Source organism: Carassius auratus, chromosome 42 (assembly GCF_003368295.1).
Source record: "Carassius auratus strain Wakin chromosome 42, ASM336829v1, whole genome shotgun sequence".
Classification (NCBI taxonomy): domain Eukaryota; kingdom Metazoa; phylum Chordata; class Actinopteri; order Cypriniformes; family Cyprinidae; genus Carassius; species Carassius auratus.
Window position 1 is genome coordinate 10,515,133 of NC_039284.1, and position 18,993 is coordinate 10,534,125.

Genomic DNA, 18,993 nt, shown 5'->3' on the forward strand with positions numbered 1-18,993 from the left:
AAAGATCTTTTGAATTTCGATGATTTCACACAATCAGTATAACCATATTCAATTCAATTCATTTCAAATGTATTTGTATAGCGCTTTTCACAATATGCATTGTTTCAAAGCAGATTTACAGAAATGCATGTGTCTACATTATAATTTAGAATGATCTTTTATCAGAAGTGAATGTGTTCAAGTAATGTTCATTTCACAAGTTCAAGATAATAGAATCATACAGTTAGCTAACATTAATACATTTTAGGCAGAAGCTTATTAAAGCGATTGTGATCATAATGATTACAATACAGAGACATTTTGGCATCATCTGGGGTCCTTGCAGGGGTCAGCATCATCTCTTCACAGGTGTTGGATCATCTTAAGTCTTTCTATGACGCTGGATTCATGCTGGAGGTGGCAAAATCTCTAGTTACCTCGAGATGGGCATCCTGAGGCAGCAACAGGAAGACAAATGGAAAAGAATTAGCATAATTGCTGTTCATAATGTTTCAAGTGAAAAAATACGATTGTGACTTTTGTGATCTGATCTAACTAGGAACAAGTGTATGAGATTCATTATGTGAATGCTTGGCTGAAGAGATGTGTATTTAATCTAGATTTAAACAGAGAGAGAGTATGTTTGAGCCCTGGACATTATCAGAAAGATTGTATCAGAGTTTAGGAGCCAGAGAAGGAAATGCTGTACCTCCTTTAATGGACTTAGGTACTACTATGATTTTAAGCCAGTATACTAAAGTCCAGAGTTTTGTGACCTTATAAGCATGATGGATTGCAGGGCATGAAAAGATCCATTAAATATACAGGAGCTAAACCATTTAGTTCCTTATAGGTCAGTAGCAATATTTTTTAAATCAATACAGAACTTAACAGGTAACCAGTGTAGAGATGATATAGAGATGATTCAATGTGGAGATGATATTGTGTGTGGTGTTCAGGACTATACATGTTAATCTTTGAGAGCCTATTTATTGCCATCTATAGTATATTCATTTACTTTATAGTTTTATCCATCATTTTAAGGACATCAACCTTATTCCCTGCTGTCCTGAATCAGAACAGATTTGCGATCCATTTTAAGGACACAACCTCTCAGCTGAGAACCACTTAATACATGTTAGGGACAAAGATAAATGGTAATGAGTGGAGAAACTCTTAAATTATATGGAATAAAATTCTACTGCTGATGAAAATCCTAAATCTTCAACACAGAAGTACGAAAACAGTTATTAAATTTCTAAATCTTCAACACACCAACTCATCGCAGATGGTCCGCAGTGACTTGGCAGTCTCACATAGCAAGCAATTTCCCCCACAGATGCACCCTCTTGAGCCTTTCCCTATTTTCCATATGAATCCTCAGGTCAGGGCAAGAGCCATGACTGTTCAGCCCCTTCTGATGATAGCAATCAGTCAATGTGAAGTGACACATCCAATATTGCCCTGCTACTCTTCAGAGACAGATCAGTTGTTAGTACAATTCCCCTCACTGGTTCAACACAGATCAAGCAGAACCAACAGAAAACAAAGGAAATTAATGCATAATTTTCTTTTTCACATGTTTTATGGTTCTCTTCCTTTTGCATCCTCTGGGTGTTTTGGTTGTTGAGCTAAGCGCAAGAGAATAAGATAATGAGTTTTGTTTCAGAAGATAGATGGGGAAATTTAGTTGGTTTGCACACTGTACATGTTTGTTTAAAGTGGGTGCCCTTCATGTCCACAATAACCACGTTTAGGGTTTCCAAACCTCCAGTATTAAACAGAATCATATTGTTTTTAAAGGAACATAATCACATTAATCCACATGGGATGTAGTTTCTCCCGTATTGCTGTAGTATTTATTAAATTTGTTTCATTTTTGCTGTTACATTTTCCTTCACTGATCCTTGTAACCCTGTTGCACATTAGTTAAAGGAGAGGTTTTTGAAATTACAAGTCCACGATTATTACTTTTGGAGTTACTTCCCAAACACTGCCTGGAAATGACAGCCACACTTTAAATGCATTTTTAATGCCAGCTTTTGGGCGGCACTTATTAGACCAATGTGTAGCCTATATGCTGTATAGACCATGACAGAGGGTTGAACAAAATGTTCGTTGTTTTGCTATTAAATATTTAAATGATGTAAGCTGATATGGGAGCTGGGCGGTAACAGATAAAAAACATGCCACAGTGTGAATAAGCAAAAGCTTTTGAGTACTCTATAATTGTTTGGAATAAAAACTAATCATGAAGTAAAGTTAGCTGGGAGCGTTAGAGTAACAGGTAGGCTAAAATACTTGAAAGCCCTCTGTGGTCACTGGATAATATTGTCAGCTCATGAATAATTGAAGTAAAGGTGAGCAGACATCTGTTGGTTTGGCTGACGAACGAGAGGCGCGTTCTCGTTTCGTTTTGGGTTGAGACGCAATTCGGCTGCTGCAAACGCGTTCGAGCTTGTATGGTAGTGTGCCACCTGTGTGACCACACTTTAGGCGAACTTGTGAACTGCGTAACTATCTAATAATTATGAATTACGTAGGCTACTTATGTTTTCCACAGCTTGAAATGTAAGCGACATGCGCTCAAACTTGCGGCTCAGAGGTCGGAAGTGCTCTCAGTCGACTCCCAACATTAATGAGGTAAGAGAGACTTAAACAACGATTTACATGTTAATATATAGTACCCTACAGTATGCAGAATGTATCGGATATTGCTCGAAATTTTTCTAAGTGTAGTTCAAAAGTTTTCAAAAGACATAAATGTCGATCTCAAACTGACAAAACGTTTTGATTATGTACTCTGGGGTTCTTCGGTCATTTATGACCCGAAATTTTTTTTTAAAAAAATGTTACAAATCGTAGCTTCATCGGAATGGTCCGAAACTTGGTGACTTTTTTGGTACTTGGTATATGAACACCCCAAAAAATTGGGGACAGGATTTTAAAAGTCTAAGTGGTCGTAAAAAAAATAGTCACACTCAGGGTCTTCGGGTCAAAAATGACCCGACATAGGAAATGAATGGGAAATTTGCAAAAATATGAAAATACTGAGTTTTTTTGTGTGTACAATCTACAAATCAGCCACGATGCAGAAAAAAAGCATACAACAGTGAAGGGGTGAATCTCTAAAACATCAAGAGTGCAAAACAGACAAAAAAATTCACACACACACACACACACACACTTATACACACAAAAACACACACAAATGAAAGTATCATTGCAAAAGCTAATTTTGGGAAATGTGTGAAATAAAAGAAATTATTCATCAATGTAAGAAATAAAGTGCACAGCAATAAAAGCATGAGGCTGTAAGCCATCAAGGTTGCAAAATAGACACACTCACTCACACACACACACACACACACACACACACATAGGGAAATATGAGACTGGTGAAACTGTAACAGAGATATGTGAGAATATGTGAAATAAAATCAATGAATCAAATAAAGGGGAGACATTGGATCCAAAATGCAAAAGTCACACACCATGTCTCTCTCTTGAACACACACACACACACACAAACACACACAAGCACGTGTGCACGCACGCACGCACACACGCACAAACAGAGTAAGGTCAAAGGATGGAATTCTTCCCTAGTAACCTCCAGGCCTATTCGAGCGACCCAGGCCCAGCGTGACACTTTTTTTATTTTTCTATTTTCCATTTACATGTACTGTTTGAAAATGATTATACGTTTGCTGTTATTTTTGTTTTTTGTTCATAATTGCTGTTGGCAATTTTGAAGAGTTACTGTTCATTGAATTGCAAAAAATAATTTTAATGGAAATGTTTATAATAAAAGGTAAATAAAAATATGTTATGATTTAAATAATGTCATTTTTTTTATTAAGTTAGAATTAAAACAATGGGTAACAAAATGCTTTCCATTTGTTCTCTTTCTAGTGCAATGTTCAGGTTTGACTGTATTATAAAGTAAAACTGGCACTTGAAATTACCATTTAAATCAACCAAACAAACAAAAAAAAAAAAAAACTTGACAAAAATAGTCTTTGAGAATCTGTGATTATATATTAAAATCCACAACCTGAAATAAATAGGCAAATATGTGCAAAAATCACTAGAATTCACAAGCCTTTCTACAGAGAGCTGTACATTCTCTCTAGTGGTAAAAATGTGCTATTGCATGATAAAAATGCTTAATTTGTCCACCAGATGGCACCAATCTAATTTCAAAAATTGTTTTCTATAGGCCTTGGCTGTACTTTAAAATAAAATACAGCATTAATAAAAATAAAAATAAAAATACATATATATATAAATTTTCTATTATATTCAATGGGAAAAAATGGATCATAATTATTGCATAAAAATTCATTATTCATTATTATTATCATAAAATTCTCTCAAAACAAAAAAAAAGAAAGAAAAAATATTATTGAACAAAAATACATTTGATTGATTTTACTGAAAAAAAGTATACCTGAATCCCGGCCTCTGGGTCATTTTTGACCCGAAGGTCCTGAGTGTGACTCATAAATGAAGAACCCCAGAGGGTTAATGATGACTTATGCGATATAATAATATTAGTGTTATTTCACGTGTTTAAATTTCTTAAAATATAATTATATTTGCCTATTATAAGAAATGGAAAACTATAATAATTAATTTATAACAAACATATTTGTTTCTGTAATACATGCATAAAAGCTACAAATAAAAATTTTTTTTTCAAGGTTATCCTTTCTTCAGTAGTTACATGCATAATAACCAGACCTCTATCTAGTAGATCTAATATTATAGGTAACAAAATTATTTACATTTTGTAAAGCAGTTTGGAATATGATAATGATGATGATGATGATGATGATGATATTTATTCTTTTAAAAGAGTATAAGTATCTCGTCTCTCATTGTCCTTAATTTCCGGTGCATGTAGAAAAGTGTTTCTCAGTTTTTCAGCATAATGTTGACTGAACATTCTCTTTGTTCTTGGTAATTGCTTATTATTTAAATCTGTGAGTTAAACTTCAGTATGGTACACTTTAGTCTTGTGGTGTATGATCAGGTTTTGGTAATACATTTGGAGGTTTGCTATTGTAATTGGAAACAACAGCTTCAGCCACACTATTTGGCCTTTCCTGTAAATCGGCAGTGATCCATTGTAAATTAAAATAAGGTGTCAACTGTGTAAATTAACAATAATTTCTCAAATACTAACGTTTATTTTTAAATAATTCTAACCCAGATTGTTCCTGTAATATTTTGTAAAAGTTAATCGTCATACTAAAGGTCTTATACTTCACAGGCAGTGGATAGTGAGTATTGCTGGCACCAAAATGCCATGACACCATGGAAGAGTCTGAGGACTAGATTGGAGCACCCAGGGATTGGAAGGCGAACACCCCCATTTTTATCTGGCTCTACATCATTTGATGAATCTTGGAAATCAGAAAACACATCTAGTCCTTTTTTATTCCTGGGTCGGACACGCAGTGTCCCTGAAGCTCTCCACTGCTACAGCAGACCCACTTTACGGTCAAGCTTCTCCTCGATCACCATCACCGCTCGGAGTTTGTCTCCTAAAAGGGATTGTACAGCTTATTCAAACTCAACCTTTCGTCCTCCGAACATGCCTGACAGACCACCCTCTCTCATGGCCCACAGAGAAAATAAAACTCTACAAATCAGTGTTGGCACTCCGGTGCCTCCTAGACACAAGGCAGTTGTGGTGACAGTGACCGAGAACAGAGAACAGCATTGTGTCAGCGAGACCCCCAGCAGTCCCCAAGCTCCACCAGTCCATGAGCACAGCTACACAGAGGAAGAAGACCAAACAGACTCTTCGCCCCCTTTAAAACGTCATATATTCCGCTCCTGTGCGCATCTGGAGCTCCTACCATCCAAGCTGTCCAGAGCTACTCTATACTTGGATAAATCCCTCTCAATCTCTCTTGGACAGACTTTGTATAGATCCACTCTGTCCCTTTCCCTTAGAAAACCATCTTTTACTCAGACCCCTGAGAAACCCGAAACGATGATTCAGACTAAAAGTGACTGGGACATGGCGAACATTGTCGTTGATGGAACAGAAAGGCTGTCCCAGCAACCAAATAATGGTTCAACCATCAATGGCAGTGCCTTTAAAATTAATACTAGCTTATGCTCTGACATGCTGTGTTCCACTTTAACATCATTGCCATTCAGAACAAGGTGCCACTCATCTTCTGCTGCCTTCAGACTGAATGGAAAGGCTAATGATGTCTTAGGGCCTCCGCAGAGCAATCTAAGAGCCAGACAGGCATTCAGCGAGCCATCAGGTACCTATATCACCTCCATGTTCCTCAGCAGCCATGCAAATGTATCCATCCTCTCTCTCTTTCTTTTGCTCTCATTTATTCTGCAGCATTGCTGCGGCATTCCTTTCTGACCCACCGTTTGATATCTTAGCCAGTGCGGTTACATTTCAACATCTCTTACTCTGGTTGCACACCTTGTGATTGTTGGCTCATGCATTGTTAATGGGACAGCCTTCCCTCAAGCTCCTTTGGGAATGGGAATGCATTATCAGAAAAACTATAAATGGCTTTGTGAAAACAAAAGAATGCACCTAGAAAGTGAATAGAGTGTGCCAGCTCAAGTGGGTCAATCAGATGTCAGATAAAATGGCCCGCTGGTGCAAATTGGTAGAATAGGTTTAATCCAACATTATTTGATACAGAGTGCATGGCTGGGTATCCAGAGATTGAATGAAATCTGTTAAATCTGTAAGTTTGCTCCAAGGCAGCATTTCAGATTTTAACAGAGAGAGTCTTGATCTTGGAATAATGAGATACTTTTCAAGTAAAGCCAAGTAGCGGACTGAAGCATTATCAGCATTTGATGCTGGTATTTTACATTTATTTATCTTGCAGGACAACTAGTAGATGCACTGTCAGGACAAGATTTCTTTTATATAAAGGACGTAGCTAGTAAGGTAGAGCTATTGAAAAGAAAATAGGGTGAGTTTCAATCTTCTTATGTGAGATGATGCATCATTGACTCCACATTACCTTGCATCTAAAGTATATTGGTTTCTCTGGCCCCTATTCTGGCTCTGTACAACTAAACACATTTCCTCGAGATGAGTCGAAGGATAACATCCTCTCTGCAGCACACTGATCTTTTGCATGTGGTCCGTGAGGCGTGTGATGGCACAGCAGCATGACTGGGCTCTGATGAACTAACACCAGCTAGGGAGGGAGGGTGCACAAGGCCACTTAGCCACAAGTCTTAGTTTATTTATGTGCCAATCCGTCACTGTCCTTTTGCAACCGTCTGCATCTGTCTCTTTCTCACAGATTCTGACATGCTTTAGTGAATAGGATTTTAACTTTTATTTTAGAGCCAATTTTAAATAAAATGGTGGATGTGATGATCAAGAGCTTAAATGTGCTCAGTGTGAAATGCCATGAAAATGCAACATCTTACTCTTCCTTTAGCGGATCAAGTGACAAGAGCTTCCAAAAGAACCTGTTAACCAGCACCCCCAGTTATGGGACTCACAGCTGAAAGTGCCCTACCTAACTTAAAATTATAGTAAGTAATTATAGTAATTAGAGTTAATAATGCTCAAAAATGTTAAAAGTTATAGACACTGAAGTATATAAAAAAATCCATTAAATCAGTCCTGGAGCAATCTAGAAAAGTAATGGGTTGGAAGTCAAATGTCTCATGAGTTTCTATTTAAAATCTGAAGAAGATACCATGAAAAATGAGATTCCTGTAACCATTTTTTGGAGACTACTGTATTTTATTAATTATAAGTCACACTTTTTAGATGGGACCCGACGGGTTCGGTCGGGTTCGGGCTTAATTTATATCATCTTACGCGGGCTCGGGCCAGGCTCGGGCTTGCGCTCCGGTTTGCGAGGTAAACGAGCGATCATGTGATGTGTTTCGATTAGCGTGAGAAAGATGCGGAAATGAATGCTGAGTAGGTGTAACGGAGGCTTGCCTCTGGTTATTACGTTTTGGTTGCACCAGCAACTAAAGCAAAGTCTGAGGTGTGGAAAGGTTTTGACCATGTTTATAGAATAATGAGTGAATAATGACGCACCATCAGTGAGCGCAGGAACGCGCTGAAGACATCTACAGTGGATTCAATTATTTCCCTCCACAAAAACATGTAGACCTAGCCTAATCTCTGTGAGTAAAGGTTTTTCAAATGATAACTAAATATTCATTGAGTCTTAAATGCATAATGTGGACAGAGTATTTATTGGCATTATTCTTTTATTAAATATCAGCTGCTAGTGCGAAGCAAATCCGGCGGAGCCTTTATCTTAATTTCGTTATTGCCAAATAACGTTACCCATCTTAATTTAAAATTTATCTTAATTTAATTTGTTAAAAATGACTCATTTTTATTGGTGTGTTGGTCTATTTATAGGCTAAATGAGCCTATGTCTAGAATGCTGAGATGTTACGATGTCACAGAGGGCTTATTTTATTTCTTTATTCCAACTTCTAAGTGGTCTAGTCTACGTTAGTTAATAAAGTATGTTAAAACATGTATAAATGACTCATTCTTGACAAAAGGCAAAAGAGCTGTGTGTGTGCGCACATTTGAATAATGTCGGGCTGTAAAGGGGTTTGGGCTTTTAAAAAGCTGTCAATCAAAATGTACTTGTTGGGCTCGGGTCCTGTCGGGTCTAACTTTTAAAGGGGGGGGGGGGGTGCTGGTTTTCACTCAATATCCTGTTAATCTTGAGTACCTATAGAGTAGTACTGCATCCTTCATAACTCCAAAAAGTCTTTAGTTTTATTATATTCATAAGAGAAAGATAGTCTGTACCGATTTTTCCCGGAAAAACACTACTGGCTAGAGGCGTGTGGGCGGAGCTAAAGAATCACGAGCGCCAGTAGGCTTTTGCTTTGAGAGCATGTGGAAGCTGTGACATTACCGTGAGGACAAAACCATCATCCAAAACAAACCATGGCTTACAGTCAGATTCAGCCATTTATTTATGATCCAGAATCAGATCCAGAGGCTGAAACTGAACGAGAGCAGCAGCAGCAACGACTCGCTCCGAGCGGGGCTCGAACCCGGGACTCCGGCATGGGAGGGGACGCACTAACAAGGGGGCAGAGATATTTTAAGCAGTTTTACTCACCGCCTGCGGTTCCAACACACGATCGTGACCCTTTTTCGTTGGGATTGCATCATCCTTAAGAAATAAACGATACGCAAATCCGGCGTCAAACTGGGCCTTGTGAACAATCATCTTCGAAATGCAGGGAAAAACAAAAACACTTGCACAACTCCGTTGATGCTCTGTAAAAATAAACTCCATCCACTGGTCCCTTAATGCTGTTTTTTTTTGGTAATCTGTGCAGGGTTGTCTTGCCCTGGCAACCAAAAACACACTTCTTTTGTGACATTTCGCGACGCTCTCGCTCTGATCAGTGAAGTCTGTTGTGCTCTCATCAGTGCTCTGCTATACGGGAACGCACACTCTTCCGGCAGACGTGCCCTTAGGACCCATATAAGGAAATTCCGCTCCTTCTAACGGTACACAAAGCCATACTCGAAAAAAAACTTTCCGAAACTTGTGACAAACCGGAAGGAGTATTTTGGGAACAAAAATACTCCTTCAAACGTACAACTTAATTTTTGAAACTTTGTCCATGTTTAGCATGGGAATCCAACTCTTTAACAGTGTAAAAAACTCAGTATGCATGAAATAGCATTTCACCCCCCCCCCCCTTTAAGGCCCGATTACAGCTCTATTCTACAAACTATTTAGTCAGTAAACATACAGTACCACTACATATTTTTCAGTTATATAACACTAGACAGAAACTTAGACATCATATTAGTGATTTATTTGAGCATTAGAAAAATACAATAAGAATAATTTGAGTACGAAAAAAAAAAAGATTTAACTTTGTATGCCAAATACAGAACATCCTGAGATTGCTAGAAATGCAGCATTTACAATGAATTACAATGAAAATACGTGCTGATGTACTGATGGCCAGTTATAGAGATGGTTATAATACAAATGGTGTATCAGAGCGCGTCACGAGCCGTTACAAGAGAGTGGCAGAATTCAGATAAACAATCTTCTGCCTTTCTTTCACTTTTTTTTGTGTATCATCTCATTCTGTTTGTGACACTGTATGCTGCAAAACCATGCTGTTTTTTTACTACCAAGACGCAGTTTCTGGAGCATGAGTTATTCCATAACGGACACAAACAATTCTGTCCCTGAAGAACTGAAATGTAAACAAATGAATTATGATCCATGTTACTGTGGTAATGCTTCGTTGAACTAAACGTGCTCCATGAGATGTCGTTTAGTGGACCCTTACCTTTCTAACTAAACCTGAATTTACAGCTGTGGATGTGTTTATGACTCGTTATTACGACGAATCTGGTATGTACTGCGTTCTTCATGTTTTGATGTGTACTGCTCACACAAATGTAGCAAAAACAGTCTTTATAAGCTTCCCATTCAAAAACAGCGATCTGTTGTCAATTCTTTAGGCTTAGATCTTTATAGTGATATATAGTTTGTCAAGATTCATTTAATCTATTCGTAAACATTGACACGTGCGAGTTTGAGGGGAGTTGAGGACGCAGGCGTCAGGGTGCAGGCTAACAGGTTTTAATCAAATCCTGAAAAGAATTTTAAAAATAAATAATGTCCTGCCACATTTCCTCTCATTTAATATTCATTGCTTTTAAATACTAAGAAGTTCACAAACCCTATAGTGGACTGTCCCCCTGCATGTCTTACATTATTTCTATGTACCACTACTTCTGTGTATTGCAATCTATTATATCTTATCCAGGTAAAAGTGTGTTATAGCGAGTGCTTGTCAGGTTGTGTGCTAAGGTACTATGCTAACATCATTATTTATCATTACAGGAGTGACTCAGGTGCATTTAAGGGCCCCTCATGAGGTCAGAACAGTGTTCCACACTGCTGAGAAAGTCAGGAGACCCACTGAGTACCTGGTTTCTCCTCATTTAACTAACTGCACCTGTGGGTCCAAGACTGACCAGCAGGACACAGGACACCTGTCACTTAGTTTGAGGGTATGGTTTTACTGGAGGAAGCTGACTACCATCAGGTTTTCCTTAGGGTTTGTTCAGACAGGCAGAACACAACAGATTTATTGGGGCATATCTGATTCTTTTTTTTTTTTAAATTGGAACTGCAAATATATTTGCAAACCATTATAAACACATCCACATGTGGTTTGAATTAGTAAATTATTTACTTGCAAAATATTGATACTGATAAGCATATAATTATCCTCATGTTATGACCGATATTAAAATTCTGTACAAAATGTCTTTTTTACATTACATATTAAATGCTACAATTTAGGCATCATTTTAATGTACAATATAATAAATTGGATACCCATTTTGAGATTTGCTTTAAAAAAACAGACAAACAAAGAAATCCTCTGTGAATCAAGTTTACTTAAGTTTACTTCCTTCCTGAACACTCAAATATATATATATATATATATATATATATATATATATATATATACACCCCAGCATTTCACTGTGGCACAAACCTTGTGTTCATATCCAAATATGTGTAGGAGGCTCTTGAACGGTTTCGTCCAGATTTCATCTCTCACTCTCAGAATCGGATGCGACGATTGGAACTGAGGGCCAGAGAGAGGCGGAGCTTACAAACAGCTGAATTTATCATGGGCGTGGAGACAGCTAACTGTAGACAGAACTGCTCCAAGCCACACCCACTTAGTGGTAAGATGCTCCGTTTTCATTAACATCCTCCCTATGCACAGTTGAAGGAGCTGTGATGAAAACCTGTGCTGCAGCAATGCAGTCTCAATTTTATTGCTATAACCATTCAACCAGGTACCAACAGTAGCAATGAACAATTAATTGGTAATGGTGCATCAGTGTGGCAAATGCCTAAGAACTGGGCCAACATTGAGTATAAGGGTCATCAACTTCAGATTTTTAGAGCAAGCACATTGCAGTGAGACACATTACTAATGCTGTCACAGGATGACATGATTCAGCACTGCAGTGAAACATTTGGTGCATTAGAAGTTTCGTAATATCAGAACAAACTTGAGGTGGGACAGACTTATTAAAAGCAAACAGATACAATAGAGATCTCAAAGACCTCTGCATGTTTCACTGCGGCCCTGTTAAGAATGAACAATGAATCTTAAAAAGTCCATGACACGTCCTATTGCTCCTACAGCTAACTGATGCCCCCTATTGGCTCCAATAGAACTCTGTAAAAATGTTCTCATTCATAAGTTACTGTATGTGCAACTGCAATATTTGTTCATAAGCTTATAATTGCTTAAAAAGTTTATTGATTTGTAAGGCTAGGCCAAGAAGGTCACAGACTAGCATGACCTTTAAAAAAACTGAAATTGAAGAATAAAATGTAACGATTAAATACAAAGCTTTGTAACAACCTTTCCATTTCACTTTCATTTTTTTATTTCCCTGCTGTATGTGTGTTTTGAAGATAACCTTTTCAAACCCAGGGACAGAGCCATCTCATGCAAGGAGATGCAGTGGAGATCCAGGCGGTGAGTTTTTGCATACACACACTCATAATATCACACATGCATCAGTGCTTGTCATGCACAATATGACCCCCTTTCTGATAAGGAGAGTGTTTGCTTATCTCTCTGCTTGAACAAATGCCACCAAAGCAGATGAAGTATAGTGGATAAAAGCATATATGGACATATATATCAATATATGGACTGTATATCTAGATATTTCCATGTGTGTTTGTGTTTGTCTGTTTGGATGAAAAGTAGATGAATCACTTCCTATTTCCACCTACACTTCAGCTTTTTCATGTCATTATGCATTCACCATCCTGAGTCTGCGCTTATAGGATTTACAACAAACTCCCTGAGGTGACCAAAAAGAAGGAGGAGGAGAGGAAGCGGCTGGTGTTGGAAACCAACAGACTGAGGGCAGAGGTGTTCAAAAAGGTTAAGCTTTAAAACTCAATCTGCTATTAAAGATTTCCACCATTTATTTTTGATGCATAGATGCATCAAAAAAATGCATAATAATTCATGAAGGAAAACACATTGAATTAGCCTTCCGGATTGGCCTATAAATTGACGTCATGACCGAATGGCTGTGTTCCTTTGTGCTGATGCTGTAACAGTGAACACTGACTAAAAGTGATTCTCTAGACTGACCTTTAATGACCCCTGTAAGGACAAATACACCTGAGGCTTTTGTCTCCTAATGTGTTCTGTCACAACTGTCAGCACAAGTGTTTCAGCAGGGATGAAACTTGTGCTGCCCTGTGAAAACCTTCCCTCTGGTTAGAAACAGCAGGTGCTGTGTGGTGCCAGACTGTCTGATCTCACCTTTTACCTCCGTAATGAGGTGTCAAAAGATATATAGAGGCTCATGAGGGGCATTCATGCAGGGATCCAACAGTGCTTCACAGCAGATTGGAAATGATAATATACAACTTAAGCATTACATTTATCTGGTTGGGCCCTTGTGAAAACCCACTGAAAGGTATAGTTTACCAGAAAAATGAAAACTGTCATTATATATTCACCCTCATATAGTTCCATGTAGACTTACTTTCTTCATTGGATCACACAAAGAGGCATTTTAAAGACTGTGCTGGTCATTTTACCGTGAAATTACAACTTTTTGTAAATACACTATAAAACAAGGATAAAATATAATTGAAGTCTACTGATGTCATATGATAACTTAAGCTGTTGTTCATTGCTTGACAGATTTAAAAATGTTCAGTTTTGATCTGTTTGACAAAACTAGTCTTAATGATTAACTAACTGGACTTCGCTGGTTTTTGAATATGGTTCATAGACTCAACGATTCAGTCACAACAATTATTGATGTAAAAGCTCGAACGAAGAAGGGATAACCAGTGAATGACTTACATTTATCACCCAAAGCCCTCATATGACTTCATAAGGCTTATATTGCACAAGTCATATGGGCCACTTTTATGATCATTTTATGGTACTCTTGCATCCTTTCTGAAGCTCCCCAATCATTTTAACAGATTTACTAGTACATTATACAGAATGTCTCCTTTGGTGTTCCAGAGAAAAAAAGAAAGTTATACAGCTTTGGTACAATGAGAGTGAAGAAATAGAGACAGAAGTCTCACATGAATTGTACTTACCTTGTCTTCCAGCAGAGGTCAGTATAGTTCTTCAAATGAATCCTGCCTATCAAACTACTTTTAGATATCCAAATTAATTACACTCAAGGCTGATATATTCATGCATTCCTTTTGTTATTTTCGGCGACAGACACGGCCCTGATACATATGGGACACTTGTGACACAATAATTGTGTCAACAATAATTTCCCTGTTTTTGATGTTTAGAGTGTTAAATTCCACAACAGGACAGCTTTCACTAGTATTTTGGATGTCTTTGCTGACAGCCTGATTCCTGGATGCCTAAAATGAGTGCTTTTGTAAAATAGAAATCTCTTGTAGGGGTGTGTTGTTTTAATGGGTGTCAAGTCCTGTGAGGCTAATAGTTTGTCTGGCTCACTGTCTCCCATGAAGCCCTTCTGTCTCTCAGGCTTGCACCTCCTCTGTGACAGTGATGAATTCTTGATAAGTCAGGCTGAAGATAGAAAGAAGCAGGTGAGGGGAGAGATAGTGAGAGAGATGCCAAAAAAGTGCCAAAAGAGTTAACAGAGACATTGTTTTTAGCTCATAGTGTGCATAACTTTATGTATCTTATGTGTGCCCTGTGATATACTTGAGCACTGAAAATTCCAGTGACTGACAATGACAATAATTATCACACAATAAGCTAATTTACATGTACTGTATCTTAGAAGTTTTGTTACAATTTGGAAAAAGCATTAATTAATCTCGTTAAAATGTCATAGTCTCAATGAAAGCATACCAGTGGTCTTCCAGCATGTGTAAATGTTAATCCAATTGCAATGTATATTTGTATATTTACTGTATGTACTGTATTGAATATATGGATATATTTTGATGGATGCTGGATGTATATTTAATCCTTCAAATATTTGAATATCATTAAAGTGTCAGGATCCTGCCCTGACAGCCCTGTCCATCTTGTCTCTGTTCCATGTTTCTCTGTTTGTTTTGTGTCTAAGCACATGGTTCTGTCTTTGTTTGTGTCTGCCACGTGCTCCCCTTGTCCCACCTCCTTGTTACCCCTGGTCACGCCCCCTTGTTTAGCCCTTGTCTGCTTGATTGTTTTCACCTGATCCTCATGTGTACTTTCCTATATATTGGGGTTTCTTTCCTTGTGTCTCTGCTGGTTCGTTTTTGGTGTTTACCCATCTCTTAGCCTAGAATTTATCCCTTTTGAGCTTGATAATTATTTTGATATCTTATCTAGTTGTTTATATCCTTTTTGGTCCTTAGCTTTGTCTAGTTTAAAAGAAAAGGAAGTCTTTTTGTGTATTCTAATCTAGTTTTGTTTCTCATTCGATTTAAACTTTCATTTATTCTTGCTTAAGTGATTCCAGTTTTGGATTGAGTTTTGTTCTTACTCTTGGATTATAGCTTTGGTTTTCTTTTGCTTTGTTCTAATTTTGTCTTCAATTGTCTGTGTCATTTTGTCTGTGACATAAAGTGACAGTAAAGACTTTAACAGTTCATTGTTATTACAGTTATGCAGCCTTGGACAGACTGTAGCTTGACCACACATTCATTATATAGTAACTGTGCATTTAATGTACCGTGCTTACTGAGAGTTGACTGTTGTTGTTACCACTAAAACTTCAAGGAGTACAGTAGTTTCAAAATGCTTGAAATTTTACCAGTGATGTGACTATTTGTGAATGATCTAAATTTTTATTTGCTTACACAAACACAGAGTTGAGTAAATATGAGATATATATATTTTTTAATTCCTTTAAGAGTTGGCAAAAATCTAGTTCATGACAAAAAAATTTTTTTCACGAACATAAGATTTGAACTTTTTCTAATCTATACTGGAATATACAGCATCAAAGATGTCAAGAGAACCAGGCAGAAAATAATAATGAATACCTCTGAGGATGGAAAAGCCATGATAGCATGATGTGGTTGTAGCACAGATAGCAAGTTAGCATTGGTCCCGGGGGAGATCTGGCCACCCAGGGGGACAGGGGGGGAGAATCTATAGATTACGCAGAGTCACTTCACCACTTCCCTGACCTGAGCATGCAGGTGCTTTTACTGACAGGCTGCTTGCCTGGTTGTAGTTTAGTTAAAAGTTTCCTTTCCTTTTTTCCACAGAAAGTTTTGGATCAGGTTCTTCAAAGACACGGTGACTGAGGGAAGTGCCAGTTCACAAGATTCATATCCCCCTGCGTTCACCTTGCCTGAGGCAAAGAGCTGAAGACAAGGAAGACCTTTGCAGCTTCCTCCTGACAGCAGAGCTTGGTTTCTGATGCATTGTTCCAAATATAAAACACCTTTTCTTGGACCTGGGGTGAAACCATATGACATAAGAATGCATGACAAATTGGGCTGTATGATAGGTATTTTTGAAAATGCAGTATAAGAACAAGATTCTAGACCTGGTTGGAGTCTGTTTTCTGTTGAGAATATGCTGTAAAATAAATACTACAGAAGACGGCATGTAAAACATAAAAATGTAGTTTTAAAATATATTTTACATAATTTTTTTCCACCAGTGGAAATGGGTTGACCTTATCTAAAGTTTAAACAATCTGATGTTTAAACACCCCATTACAAAGATTTATTACGTACAGCTTGTTCTACTGTTGAAATGATAGTAATTTGGTTTTTAAAGATCATCAATTATGGTCTCATAGTCTCAAGTAGTTATATGAAAAAAATAAAAGAAATAAAGAAAACGCAGAGTTGCCATTTTTGAAACTGCTTTTATTCTAATTCATTATGCAATCTTCTCCACATTAAAATGTGGACATTATGTTCTCTTTCTTTAATAGCCAATTTCAGTAAGTGACATAATGTTAAAATGCCATGGGATGTATGATAAACAGAGCGGCATATATTCCACGGACACTTTTGCTCTGGAAGTGTCAGGGTTTCTGGTGCATAACGTGAAATTTGGGGTAATAGAATTCAGGAGAGAACAGTGTAACGGGAGATTAGTCTGGAAAAGTCAGTGATCAGGTGTTAGATGACAGATTGTATGACATGAAGATAAAGAAGAAAGAAGTAACTTAAGGGTGGAAAATGTGTCTTTATTCAGCAATCAGAATACAGAGCTGGTTTGGGTGTTTTGAAAGTCTCATGAAAAGAAGAGAGAGTTAATATAGAGTGCCTTGCATACCCAAAAGGAAAGGAGGAATGACCCCATTAAGACAATGAATAATTTCCTCGCAAATAAACTCACAAAATATGTAGAGCCACAAAAAGTTTCTGAATTTCTGCAACAGTATTATGTAGGCAAAAACATTAGTCATACAATATTTTAAATGTTGTATGATATTTAATTTAAAATGCACAACTTTTATCCTAGATTGTAACCACAAAACCAATCAAACTGCACTAAATTCATTTATGTCGTATTCATCCATTTACAAGATTGAGTGAATCAGAATAACACTGTGACAATGAAATCGGACAGTGAAGTAAATAAATATATGTATTAATTTATTTTTAAGGCTACACATATATAGTTGACTAGAAACAGACAATAAAATAATGCTATCATGAAATTTATTGGGAATGCATGTCAAAAGACATGTCATTTTTGCATAAAGATCTATGGTAGTTTATATATATATATATATATATATATATATATATATATATATATATATATATATATATATATATATATATATATATATATTAGGGGTGGTTAATCTGTCTGATTTCCCGATTCGATTACGATTATTGAAGTCCCGATTCGATTACAGTCGATTTTCGATTATTAACGATTCTCGATTAACGATTATTGATTTTCCATTTCACAACAGTAAGTAGTAAACAAACTGTGTAAATCATTACTAATAAATGGTAGAAACAAACCGAATGCATGTAGCGGTTGGGATTTTCAGTTTACTACATGCAGCAGGCACTCTGATTCCATGTATGGGGCACATATATATTATTCATATGACACACAAACACAAGTAGACAAGACCTTTTTAGTTCAAAATCTATGCCCCGTGTCACATCGCCTCTGCTTCTGCTATGAGCATCGCGGCCAGATCTGCCTCGCGCACGCGCCGAGTGTGCACAGCTCGGACTACTGTCAGGGTCATTGCGACTCCCCACCTTGCCTCCTAACTGTCCTATGAATACTTCGACCTCGTCTAACATATCCAGAGGCATTAGACAAAGTCTCCACTACAATACTGTCACCGTGATTGCGGAGAGGTGCGGTCAGAAGACAAATATACATGTCTAGCGCGCAAGGGCGTAACTTTGGGTCTACCATTGGGGGGGTTACACTCGCGGCATATGAATAATTTTCTTGTGTAAAAGGTAACATGCTAATTAACACTACAGATTATTTAAAATATACTATCTTTCTTGCTGGCAAATGAAATTAATAAAGAAAACGAACAAAAGTATTCATTCTGAATATTTCATATTATTTTAATCTGAATGATGTTATGATATTAAGGGGGTTATATTAGTTGGATCTGATTTTTGGGGGGGTCATGACCCCCGTAACCCCCCTGCAAATTACGCGCATGCTAGCGCGGTAAAAATCTCCCGCTTGGTCCCCGCAACACTAACACGCCTGCTAATTTCGCAATGAACACTCCGACCCTTGCAAACATTGTTCACACCTCTGACATTTGGCAAAGGACCATTTACATTGGGCAAAGGATTCACCGTTTGTGCTTGGTGTACTTTCACTTTCAATATCACCGTCATCTTCTGGATACAGATATTCCCCTTCAGAATCAGTGTCTGCGAATAGAAGTCCCAACACTTCATTGCGGGTTTATTGAAGCTTTATTGATGCCATTAGATAATAATACGAATAATAATGATAATAATAATAATCTAATGCCAATACTCGCTGACGTTGACAACATTGGTC

General features: G+C 37.5%; 1 protein-coding gene across 1 annotated transcript; it reads left to right on the plus strand.

The window, feature by feature from the left end:
* The first annotated feature begins 11,572 nt into the window (after positions 1-11,572).
* LOC113060335 (centrosomal protein C10orf90 homolog) lies at positions 11,573-16,567 on the plus strand. Its single transcript, XM_026229200.1, has 4 exons — positions 11,573-11,725; positions 12,471-12,534; positions 12,852-12,951; positions 16,236-16,567. Exons 1-4 carry the CDS (start codon positions 11,608-11,610, stop codon positions 16,272-16,274), a joined length of 321 nt encoding a protein of 106 aa, XP_026084985.1. The 5' UTR covers positions 11,573-11,607; the 3' UTR covers positions 16,275-16,567.
* The last annotated feature ends 2,426 nt before the right edge of the window (positions 16,568-18,993 follow it).

Bases quoted from the DNA above. Each gene is read 5' to 3' on its own strand.
- LOC113060335 (XM_026229200.1), top strand. From the start codon at position 11,608: ATGCGACGATTGGAACTGAGGGCCAGAGAGAGGCGGAGCTTACAAACA. The intron at 11,726-12,470 runs GTAAGATGCTCC...TGTGTTTTGAAG, and splicing joins CAAGCCACACCCACTTAGTG to ATAACCTTTTCAAACCCAGG. The intron at 12,535-12,851 runs GTGAGTTTTTGC...CTGCGCTTATAG, and splicing joins ATGCAGTGGAGATCCAGGCG to GATTTACAACAAACTCCCTG.